Consider the following 12,503-nt stretch of genomic DNA (forward strand, 5'->3'; position numbering starts at 1 on the left):
CAATTCAAGTTTCAATTCAATTCAAGTTTATTTGTATAGCGCTTTTTACAATAGACATTGTCTCAAAGCAGCTTTACAGAACATAAACATAGAGCAGAAGGTAAACATAATTAATGATAAAGGAAATAACGAATAATAAAAGATAAGAATTAACAGAATAAAAATTCTAGATTATTATTAGATGTATATAGTTCACAGTGTGTATGTATTTATTCCCCTATGAGCAAGTCTGAGTTGACTCAGGCAGCAGTGGCAAGGAAAAACTCCCTTAAATTGGTAAAGGAAGAAACCTTGAGAGGAACCGGACTCAAGGGGGAACCCATCCTCATATGGGTGACACTGGGGGTGTGATTGTAATATACAGTCAGTTAAATGTTGTATTGGTGTGAGGTTCAAGGACTTCTGATCTTCTGAGTACCACAGAGTCTAACTGGAGATGTCTCAGGATTCTTAGAGTCGGCCTCGGCTCAGTGGACGTCCAAAGGCTTCGTCCCACAAAGGACGATGGGAGCTGGTACAGTGTCTGGATGCCTCGGGATGGGTACAAAGAGAAAAGCAGTGGAAAGGGATTAACATATCTGCCGTTCATAAAAATGTGCTGGTCTGATGTACTGGTGCATGATATTATGGGATGTATTATGTGTACGCCTGACTGAAGAGATGAGTTTTTAATCTACATTTAAATTGGGAAAGTGTGTCTGCGCCCCGAACACTATCAGGAAGACTATTCCAAAGTTTGGGAGCTAAATAAGAAAACGCTCTACCACCTTTAGTAGACTTAGATATTCTGGGAACTAGCAGAAGTCCTGAGTTTTGTGATCTCAGAGAGCGTGAAGGATTGTAACGTGTTAGAAGACTAGTTAGATACATGGGAGCTAAACCATTAAGAGCCTTGTACGTAAGTAGCAGCAGTTTGTAGTCAATTCTATACCTAACAGGTAGCCAGTGTAGAGATGATAACATTGGGGTTAAAGGTCATACTTTCTTGTCCTAGTGAGAACTCTGGCAGCTGCATTTTGGACTAACTGTAACCTATTTATTAAAGATGCAGGACAACCACCTAGTAATGCATTACAATAGTCCAGTCTAGAGGTCATGAAGGCATCAACTAGCTTCTCAGCATCAGATACAGACAGGATGTTTCTCAGCTTGGCAATGTTTCTAAGGTGGAAGAAGGCTGTTTTGGTAGTATGGGCGATATGATTTTTAAAAGACAAGTTACTGTCTAATATAACACCGAGGTCTTTCACTGTCGAGCTACTTGTAATAGTACATCCCTCTAAATGGGAGTTAAGTTGTGAGAGTAATAGTTTATATTAATAATCACCTCAGACGTACGTTACCTCACTAACTTAGTTTATATTAATAATCACCTCAGATTTAGTGTATATTAATAATCGCCTCAGACTAGGGTTGTCACCCGTCCCGTGAAATACGGAATCGTCCCGTATTTACAGGCAAAATGACGCGATTTGTCCCGTATGTTACATACTGTAGGTCACATTATACAGCATCCCATGCACATCACCCCACCCGCATTGTGTGGAGACGCGTCCTATTCTGCCCCTGATTGGGTAATACTCGTTGCCATCGTTGGTTTGATTGGTTTGTTTTAGGGTTACGGGCCGTGAAGTCAGAGGAGGGCGGGACGCCGCCTCGCCGGTTCTTTTGACAGAGTCAGAGTGAGTTATAAAGTTATTAAATTTTATGGATCTGTTAATCTAATAATAAGTTAATAAAATATGGTTCACATTGTGACGGTAGTTGGCCTTAAAAGGTTGGGTTCGGGCACCAGGGGTAAAAACCACCACAATTATGAACTTATGAACTTAATTTAATAGTTAGAGACACTACATGTATCAAGAAAAACCAGGAACCACCAGAAAGAAGAAGTTAAATTCAGAGTTTTCTAATCCAATTTAATTCTGACACAGGACAATTCAGTACATCATATTCAACACAAAAGGAAAAAAATGGAAAAATAAAGAAATCAATTATTAAATTCAAGCTCAGTCACATTTACCTTTTAATTACCTCAACAAGGGGTGACAAATCAACAATAATTAAATTACTTGGCTAATTAATAGCAAGAAAATCAGCAGAATCAATACAAAAAATCTTATGCAGACAAAAATGAAGGAAACGACAATGCATGAGAGCAAAAACAGGCAGAAGAAAAAAAACCAAAAAAAAAAAAAACCATCTGCATCCAAAGTCCAACAAAAGTAAATAAATTTATTTACTGTGCCACTCATGGCCTACTGAGCCTGAAACATAACTCATAATTATATTTAATATAAATAACACAAATAATAATATTTATAACCTAATCTGGCAACTCAAGTGCCAAAATAAACACAAAAGGAAAAAACTCCCTAGACAAAAAAACCCTCCTCCAAACATACTAATGGCACGGGGGACAATAAATATAAAATTTCTCATGAGCAATTTTTGAAGGGGGGACACAAATAATAGTCAAATTGGACTTATAAAGACACTGTATGTCCCCACAGTGAAAAACTTTGCTTTGATCATTATTAATGTAGCATGAAGACGTCATTATGGTTATTTTCAGTTTTTCTCAGGTTCAAATTTTCCATTTTTCCGTGATTTTATCTAGTCTATGACACTGCAAGGCAAGTTTATTTATACACATTTCATACACAATGGTAATTCAAAGTGCTTTACACAAAGAAAGTAAAACTATCATAAAAAAAATAATCACAACAATAAAATCAAGTAATTTCAAAAAGGTTTAAAATTTTATTTAAAATGAATTAAGACACTTAATAACAGTAGAAATTGATTATACAAAGAAACACAGTGAGGTCAGTTCGGACGTAGCACAGTGCTCATTTAGTAAATGCACAGCTAAACAATATTCTAATTGTGGCCGTTAATGTTAAGTTATACCAAGTCGTCCCTAATAAAACACTGCATGGGAAACGGCTTTGGCGTGTTAGTTACAGTGCACTGCGTAACAAGCTATTGTAAACAAGCTAACGTTAACTAGATAAGTCAGATTTTATTCGCTAATATAGCGGATTCATGGAAAATTACATCGGTAATCAGCATTTTTGCCGCAACTAATTTATGAATGAGTCATGAAAGAGAATCGCTTTATTTAAAGTGAATAAAATCCCCTACTTAATGGAGTTGAACTTTAATTGAGCTGCACGTCATCTGACTCGTTTGTGCAGAGTGAGATGAGATGAACTGGGAAAGCACACAGTGGGTCAAACCACTGTGAGGAAGGGGAGGGGGAACTGTTTCTAAATGCATTTTTGTGGGGGGTTTTAAACTTACAGTTATTTAGGTATACATACATATATTTTTCGTAATAGAGAGTACGATATTTTTAAATAAAAAAATTGGGGGGGGGGGGCATGTTTTACGCCCATGTTTGTTGGTGTATATTTATTATTGTCATAGCTGTGTATTCAATATGACCACTTAAGTTGTGATAGTGAGAGACTGAGTGCATCTGTTCACACTGATTTCACTAGCAGACGTCTTATTATAATGTCCATTGGTATCGATCTTAATATTTTTATGAATACATGTTTTAAGTTATGATATACCACCACTGGCACGCCATCGGGACTGTGGTCATCGTGGCCCCGAGGGGTGTGGCCCCCGCTGCGGCAGGTGGCCCTTATTTTTCTGTATCGGAGGTGGCAACCCTACCTCTGACTTACATTACCTCACTAACTTAGTTTATATTAATCACCTCAGGCTTATGTTACCTCACTAACTTAGTTTATATTAATCACCTCAGGCTTATGTTACCTCACTAACTTAGTTTACATTAATAATCACCTCAGGCTTATGTTACCTCACTAACTTAGTTTACATTAATAATCACCTCAGGCTTATGTTACCTCACTAACTTAGTTTATATTAATCACCTCAGGCTTATGTTACCTCACTAACTTAGTTTACATTAATAATCACCTCAGGCTTATGTTACCTCACTAACTTAGTTTATATTAATCACCTCAGGCTTATGTTACCTCACTAACTTAGTTTATATTAATCACCTCAGGCTTATGTTACCTCACTAACTTAGTTTATATTAATCACCTCAGGCTTATGTTACCTCACTAACTTAGTTTACATTAATAATCACCTCAGGCTTATGTTACCTCACTAACTTAGTTTACATTAATAATCACCTCAGGCTTATGTTACCTCACTAACTTAGTTTATATTAATCACCTCAGGCTTATGTCACCTCACTAACTTAGTTTACATTAATAATCACCTCAGGCTTATGTTACCTCACTAACTTAGTTTATATTAATAATCACCTCAGACTTATGTTACCTCACTAACTTAGTTTACATTAATAATCACCTCAGGCTTATGTTACCTCACTAACTTAGTTTACATTAATAATCACCTCAGGCTTATGTTACCTCACTAACTTAGTTTACATTAATAATCACCTCAGGCTTATGTTACCTCACTAACTTAGTTTATATTAATCACCTCAGGCTTATGTTACCTCACTAACTTAGTTTACATTAATAATCACCTCAGGCTTATGTTACCTCACTAACTTAGTTTACATTAATAATCACCTCAGGCTTATGTTACCTCTCTAACTTAGTTTACATTAATAATCACCTCAGGCTTATGTTACCTCACTAACTTAGTTTATATTAATAATCACCTCAGGCTTGTTACCTCACTAACTTAGTTTACATTAATAATCACCTCAGATTTTGCTGTTTCCTATTCCGATAAACGCGATAAACAAAATGATGACTTTGTGATGACTTTAGTGGATTCTGTACCGAGTGTTTATGCAGCTACAGAGTTGTACATTCACCTTCACATAAACGTATGAACAACTAGGGAGAACTGGACAGTTTACAATCATGTGCATTTGTCTTTACCCTCTCTCTCTCTCTCTCTCTCTCTCTCTCTCTCTCTCTCTCACACACACACAGTGTCACATGCGAGTGGGGGGGGCGTGTGGACTGATGCTGGAATTCTACGGCGTGTTTCGGATCGGTTCTTCTGTCACAAGGATCTTAACCAGTAAGTGTGTAGGAGGAGTGGGAGGAAGAGGGATAATGACCAATAACACACATTTGATTTGTGCAAAATTACAATGTCAGCTTATAAATAGAGCAGCCACTAGATATAATATTCTGTGTCAATAAGAACATGGAAAGTGCGAGTCAGGAAGACAGAAACCCACAGATGGAGAACACAACCCCGCCGTCGGCTGTCGACCCACTGTCGCAGTGTCCCTGATGGCTCTAATTTTGTTTCTTGGTGAGTTTTGCAGCATTATTGCTTTTTCAGCCAAAAAAGGTGTATATATATATATATATATAGCAACATACAAGATTTCCAGATATGTTCTGGCTGTTAATGTATTCATAAGGAACATCTGATTTATGGACTTTCTTTTTTTTTCTTTTTTCTTATCCCCCATCAGAATGCACAGACGTGGACAGGGAAAATTTTCTTTTGACAAATCAAAATTTTATTTTTTTGGGAATTGCGGTGCTTGGTTTTATTTTGAAGCTAGTGCTGACCATCCTGGTCATGCTCTGAAGATCATCAGGACAAAACCAACCGCAACGTGTTAATGTTCTCCGAGTTCCAGCAGGAGTCCTGCTCTGGTTCTGTCCTCGCCTTTTCTCTGTGGCTTCACTCACTTTACAAGAAGACGCCATCATCTCGTCCAGATATCTGAATAAAGTTAAAGATGTTCACACTAGACACTGAGGATCCTCTAATGATAGACTTATAGACTTAAAGAACATGACAAAGTTCTGCTCATGACATCAATCAGACAATTAATAAATGTTGATGTACACCAGTTTACATATTAATAGGATCTTATTTTTAATAAACCACACTGACCAAAGAAGAAACACATTAAATCACTTTCTCAGAACAAAAACTTCACTTTTGAATTTGTCCTCAATATTAGAACAAAACTAGAACATGAAGTATTTTATATCTGTGATTGTTTAGGGACAAACCATACTAAAATTAACAGGAAAGTGAAATAATTTGTGATTATTAGGGGTCAAGCCCACAAGGGGCGTAGACACCTATTGTTATCGTTAGTGTTCTTATTATTAGGGGTCAAGCCCACAAGGGGCGTAGACACCTATTGTTATGGTTAGTGTTCTTATTATTAGGGGTCAAGCCCACAAAGGGCGTAGACACCTATTGTTATGGTTAGTGTTCTTATTATTAGGGGTCAAGCCCACAAGGGGCGTAGACACCTATTGTTATCGTTAGTGTTCTTCCTCTTCTGGCATTGAAGTCAATGGCAGCTCGTAGAACCGTTATGTAGGAAAGTTATGAAATTTGGCACACATGTAGAGGCCGTCTTATAAGTTACTATAGCAACGTTGGTGTGTCTAGCTCAAACCCTTTAGCTCCACCAGTCCAAACAATTTGGGGGCAGGTTGGCACACAATATGTCTTGGGTGGCCATAGAATCAGAATCAGCACCACAGTGACACTCACACCCACAGACATTTCGCAGCTTTCGTGACAGCGCCACCTAGTGGCCACAAGATTTTCACGTTAAGTCCAGTATTTTACGAATGCAATACCATATCGCTACGAAACTTGGTATGGTTCATCAGCGACATGTTCTGAGTGCATCTGATCGGCTTGATCCCGGAATCGCTGCTTGCGGCTATATTTATTAATGGTGCTTGCAAAGCATCATTATGGTTATTCTGCATACTTATTATTATTAGTAATGGTGCTTGCAAAGCACAGTCTTATTCTCTTGCATACTACTTCTTCCGGTGCGTAACTTGTCCCGCAGCTTTTGTCCTAGACCCATAAATGAGGTGTCAAATCGACCGGTTCATTGAGGAGAGGTGTGATATGGTTTTTATAAGCGGTCTGACCAATGATGTTCGCACAGCTGACGAAAAAGTGGCCAAGAAAGTCCCATACAAATGAATGGGAAATTCCTAAAATTCGAGCGAAATCAAAACAATTTAGCACAACATGGACATGTGACATATCAAAACACTCAGCATGATGAGGGGAACTTGCCACGTGCAAGCACATTCACATTTTCTTTAGGAAATGTACCGTTCTAGTTATTATTATTCTGCTTCTTCTTCCGGACACTTTTTCGGCACGTAACTTGTCCTGCAGCTAGACCCATAAATGAGGTGTCAAATCGACCGGCTCATTGAGGAGAGGTGTGCTATAGTTTTTATAAGCGATTGGAGTGATTCCGGTAAATAAGGTGATATGGCACCTGGGCTCCTAGGAGTGCCAGGGTATATATTGAGAAGATATCTGAGGCTCCAGTCTCTTCCGGGGCCAAGGTGTGTGGGGGCGTGGCCGTGTCCACGGGTCAAGGTGGGTGTTTTTATTTTTGCAAGGACGTCGCGAGAGTTCTTGTTTTTCTTGATTGATTTTGCATGACAATCTTTTTGGGGGTTTTCATTTGTTACTTTTAATTTGGCAAATTATAATTTGTTGGCTGATTGACCACAATAAAGAAGTTTGCTCATTCTCATCCAGGCCTGAGGAGTTTTCTCAGTGTTTTTTGTAGTAATTATAGAGTTAACAGTTAAGTCTAACTAACAGTTTTTAGTAACCAAAAAGGCCTAAGAGAAGAGGACACCCTGTGATGTGTCGGCGTGGAGACCGGCTCTGAGTTCCGACACAAGTCAATGACATCCCATAATAAAATGATTTTATTTAGATCAATCACAACTCATCGATCATGTCCAGATATCTGACTGGTGGTGGTGTCAGTATGGTGTCAGTGTGGATACATTAGAATTTTCTGTGATAGGATGTTATCTAAAGTGTCAGGGTTCAAGTGGGAGCTGCATCCAAGTCAATGATTAAGGCTGAAAAATCAGCCACCAGCACTTACAATAGAGCACACGTCAATCTGTGAACACGTCAAGCACACGTCAATCTGTGAACACGTCAAGCACACGTCAATCTGTGAACACGTCAAGCACACGTCAATCTGTGAACACGTCAAGCACACGTCAATCTGTGAACACGTCAAGCACACGTCAATCTGTGAACACGTCAAGCACACGTCAATCTGTGAACACGTCAAGCACACGTCAATCTGTGAACACGTCAAGCACACGTCAATCTGTGAACATGTTAATCTGTGAACACGTCAATCACACGTTAATCCTATTTCTGTAAAATGTTTGAAAATTAAATATAATGTAAATCTCCCAAGAAATTCTGCACAGATACCAAATACTTTGACAATCAGTATAAACTTAATACACTTCTGCTAATGCAAGGATTTTGTGTTTGTATTTTTTCCACACCAAGCCACACCCCACCATTGGCCCCTCCCCCCACAACAAAAGCCCCGTCCCCCAAAAATCTCCCTCTAATCTGAACTCCAAAGTTGGCAGCCTGTATTTACACAGTGTTTGGTTAGCTAATGTTAACCTAAATAATACTGGCAGTGGAGACTATTAGCATTATTAAATGTAACTCAAAAAATAATACAATGCAGAATTTTGTTTAATTATAACAATTAAATATATGTAGTGTTAGCAGAGGAAATTAGCATTAATAAACCTGACTTTTAAAAAGAAACACCTCTTGAACTCTATCTAGTCAGCTCATATTACCCATATAGTGTGGGCAGAAGAGATTAGCATTATTTAACATGATTTAAAAACTCCTTATGAATTCCATCTTGTGAGATCATGTTAGCTATATAGTGTTAGCAGTGGAGATTATTAAACATGATTAGCATTATTAAAACACTTTTTTGAACTCTGTCTAGTTACCTAATGTTAGCTGGCTGGCTAATGTTAGATTTGTGTTAAAAAAAGAATTCCTGTCACATGAACATACATCATATCAGTAAAGCTCATGTTAGCTAATAACATGGAAAAGTATACAGGACTAAATTTGCTTTGCTAGATTTTGTCGTGCCACTTGTTATAGGTTTATTCACAATTTTTTTATTTAAGCATGATGTCTATGATGTTAGGTTTTGTATAGCAGTACAGACTGTGTGTGTGTGTGTGTGTGTGTGTGTGAGACTTGGCTGCAAAGAAGTAATAAAATAACTAAAAGAAACTGAGCTGTGTGCATAAACAGTGTTTGCCCTCACATCAGTAATGTTGCTGTGGTTCCTGTTAGCGAAGTCTTAACCTCGTCTTTTCTGCTCTCTCGTTCAGGTGATGAACACTCAAGGGTTTGTGTACTCTGCCTTGCTGCAGCTTGGCTCCGCTGCTCTCACTGTGGGTGATTCTACACACACACACACACACACACACACACACACACACACACTTGATTTTACTGACACAGTAGAAAAGCTGCTCTACTGAAGCTTGACTTTATCTTAAACATGTAAACAGCAAACTTTATTAGCTCTCATAAGACACTGCTGCAGTTGTCAAGTGCAACCAATGTCCTGGTGTATGGACAGTACACTTATAAATGACTCTTCAAACTGGTGTATAGCTGCTTTTATAGTAAACCCCAGGGAATATGGCTTGTAGTGCAAGCATGAGTCTTATATTATACTTATATTAACTTATTTATTTATTCAAACTTTCCTGAATGCTTAAGCAAACAGATCAGAGATAGATTTGATAACTTTATGGGTGTGGCCTAATATTCTAATCACCATGCTTGATTGACTGGTTATAACTGATGAGGTTAAAGTTCAGACTGCTAAAATTTGCTTGTACTTGAATGACAATTTGCACAGACTTATAATAACTGGATAAAAGTTGAAGCTTTTTATTAGCATTTTGTTAAGGAGCAATGCAGCCCCCAGTGCAAGGGCTTGTTTAATGGCCAGTGGGTTTTCCAGCTCTGATATTTCTTCTGGATTCTTGCTAACATGACCAGAAGCAATTTTTGCCGTATACAAGAGAGAGAAAAATAGAAGTTGATGAGAGAGCTACTGATTATTGCTGATAAGAACTAAATTGTGTTCTAAATATTCGACACTTCAGGTCCTTTTAAATGAGGAAAGAAACGCTCACTTCTTCACCATATTATGGATCTTTTTCTTAACAACATGACCAGAAATGTTTTATACATGACATGATTGGTCCTCAGCTACGACTACAACGGCAACAACAAAAGCCTGTTCCAACTTGGTGCTTCTTCAGACGTTGAAAAAAATGAGTGTGAAAGTAAAACTGTAAACCTTCTGTCTTTATGTGACTGTGTGTTTAGTTCCTGGGACTCATTATCAACAAGTGGAAGCTGGACAAAAAGCTGGGTATGTACATGCTGCTCCTGTACAGCATCGTCATCGCCCTCTGCATCATGCTCGAGATGAACATGTTCACCTTCATCAACCTGCCCATGTGTCAGGGCCATTAAAATCCACTCCGTCTCCTATATGATCACGTCCATCTATACACACACACACACACACACACACACACACACACACACACCAATCAGCTATTCCTTTAAAACCACTGACAGGTGACATTAACACAGAGCAACATATAGCTGGTCAAACTGTACATCTGTATATTGTTACACAAATATTATATGGACACCATTACTGGAACATATTTAATCAGAACTCATAACACATACTGATGGACTTTAACCACGTCTACCTACTAAACCTTAACACAGCTTCTGATGCGTCAGAGGAAGGATGGGAGGCTTCACTGTCCCTAGCTGGTATTTGTTACACGCTATGGGGCAGTCAGCTGGTGGGAGAGCAAGTATAAGGGAACCAACCTGGGGAGAAAAATGACCCATAATATAAATCCTCTGTACTCACATCGTGATCAAAATGTATCCCACATACATGACCACCAACAGCAAACTTTCCCACCTGCAAAGAAGACGACGGTGTGTAAAGGTCCAATTCTGCTAATCACACCATCAACAATCAGCAGAAACACATCACACACTCACCATATGATCTTCCCATCATGGGTAATCTAGAGCTGAAAAAGAACAGAGTAAGATGACTAGAAATATTAGAGCACAAAAAGGAAGTCAAAGTGACATCACACAATGGTGTGTGTGTTCAAATGAGGTCTACAGATCTGATCAAACTGATGAAATGTGTGTATTACTGAGATATTACTGAACACACAGAGTTCTGAATTTGTGTTTGCAGCAGAACTTACACCAATCAGTGCCACAACAGACAGCATGTATGTGACTGAGTCCCGAATCACAGCCCACCTCTTCAACAGCAGCACCTGACACCACACACACACACACACACACACACACACACACACACACACACACCAGTTAATTCACATGATCATGAACAAAAACATGTGTATATAGATTCACAAATTAAAAAAAAACTATAAAAACAAAGCAGACCAGAAGGGAACAAGCCTAGACAACTGAATGGGAAAGAGATTCACTTCCTCTTAATTCCTTTCTCTCCAAACTTTTCAGTCCAAATTGGCAGGAAGGCTGTCTAGTCTAGTCTGTCTAAAGAAGCTGCTGGTGGAATACTCAAGTTCTGTTTAAGAAAGCACTGGATCAAATCTTTAAGGGTCTGTACTTACCATCACGTTGTTACATAGCAATGCAAGGAGCTGATTAATTAGTTGATGCTAATCTGTGCTAGCATGGCTATGAGACTGAGTTAGGGAGAAGCTGCTATATTGTACTGATTATACAAATAGTCAGAAATTAACTAGACTAGAACACCGTTAACATTCACGTTTAAAATCACATGTGCAGCTAAAGGAGTAAACACTTTATACAGAGACATGCAAAGCTGCAGAAATAAGGTTAACAAAAAATAGTAAACTATCACACAGGACCTTTCTCTTTCTGGACTTATGGCAGTCAATAGAAGAAAACCCTTCCACAAAAACACATCCTTCCCTGCAGCAACATGCATCAAACCAACAAACGGTGAAGTTTCTCCTCACACAAGCAGCAGTATTCCTGCACACCGTCCTGTCTCTGTTGTGTTTCGACTCCCGACATCACTCTGCCTCAGCCTACAACCTCCGTTTGATCTGACTGAGACTTTTTCACAGAAAGTGATCGTCACAATCACAATAATGGCAGCGATTTCTGTTTGAGGTTCATGTCGGGTGAAAGAACCACAACTAACAACCGCAGACAGACACACACAAAACACACAGACACACAGAAGAAGCACACACGTGTCCAGCAGCAATCCCACACAGTCCAGTGATGAAGAGGATGTTGAAGAGTCCTGATCCAATGATGGTCTTTACACCAACATCCGCCTGAGTGAAGAACTCACCTGCAAATGTATATTAGATCTAAAATGTGTTTTTAAATTAAGCTCTAAATCACTATCATTTAACCAAGACACAGTTCCACAATGAGTAACATTACTGCATTTGTCTTTGTACAGCTTCTATTGTATTTTCATTCTGTTTGGTCTTCACGTCAGATGAAAGAACCGCAACTTAATTTAGGTAATAATGTAGAAATAAACTACATTGATATTGATATATTTATGTTGTATTTTTGTCGTCTTTAAACTCTATATAGTGTACAAATACCAGTGG

General features: G+C 38.6%; 2 protein-coding genes across 3 annotated transcripts in view; one reads left to right on the top strand and one right to left on the bottom strand.

The window, feature by feature from the left end:
• The window catches only part of LOC113637319 (sodium/potassium/calcium exchanger 1-like), a 319,664-nt gene that overhangs the window by 96,858 nt on the left and 210,303 nt on the right, over positions 1 to 12,503 (top strand). The gene's annotated exons all lie outside the window — the stretch shown is intronic.
• Positions 1 to 12,503, bottom strand: part of LOC125140919 (sodium/potassium/calcium exchanger 4-like) — a 40,273-nt gene that overhangs the window by 23,677 nt on the left and 4,093 nt on the right. Inside the window, exons 4-7 of one of the 2 annotated variants that reach the window (XM_047811822.1) lie at positions 12,129 to 12,232; positions 11,118 to 11,192; positions 10,900 to 10,925; positions 10,763 to 10,816 (exon numbers count right to left, since the gene is read on the bottom strand). In XM_047811822.1, coding sequence (XP_047667778.1) covers positions 10,763 to 10,816; positions 10,900 to 10,925; positions 11,118 to 11,192; positions 12,129 to 12,232 — 259 coding nt within the window. Of the gene's footprint in view, positions 1 to 10,762; positions 10,817 to 10,899; positions 10,926 to 11,117; positions 11,193 to 12,126; positions 12,233 to 12,503 lie in introns of both variants that reach the window. The other variant, XM_047811823.1, reaches the window with a different exon arrangement.

The sequence above is a fragment of the Tachysurus fulvidraco genome, chromosome 3, assembly GCF_022655615.1.
Source record: "Tachysurus fulvidraco isolate hzauxx_2018 chromosome 3, HZAU_PFXX_2.0, whole genome shotgun sequence".
In the NCBI taxonomy this organism is placed as follows: domain Eukaryota; kingdom Metazoa; phylum Chordata; class Actinopteri; order Siluriformes; family Bagridae; genus Tachysurus; species Tachysurus fulvidraco.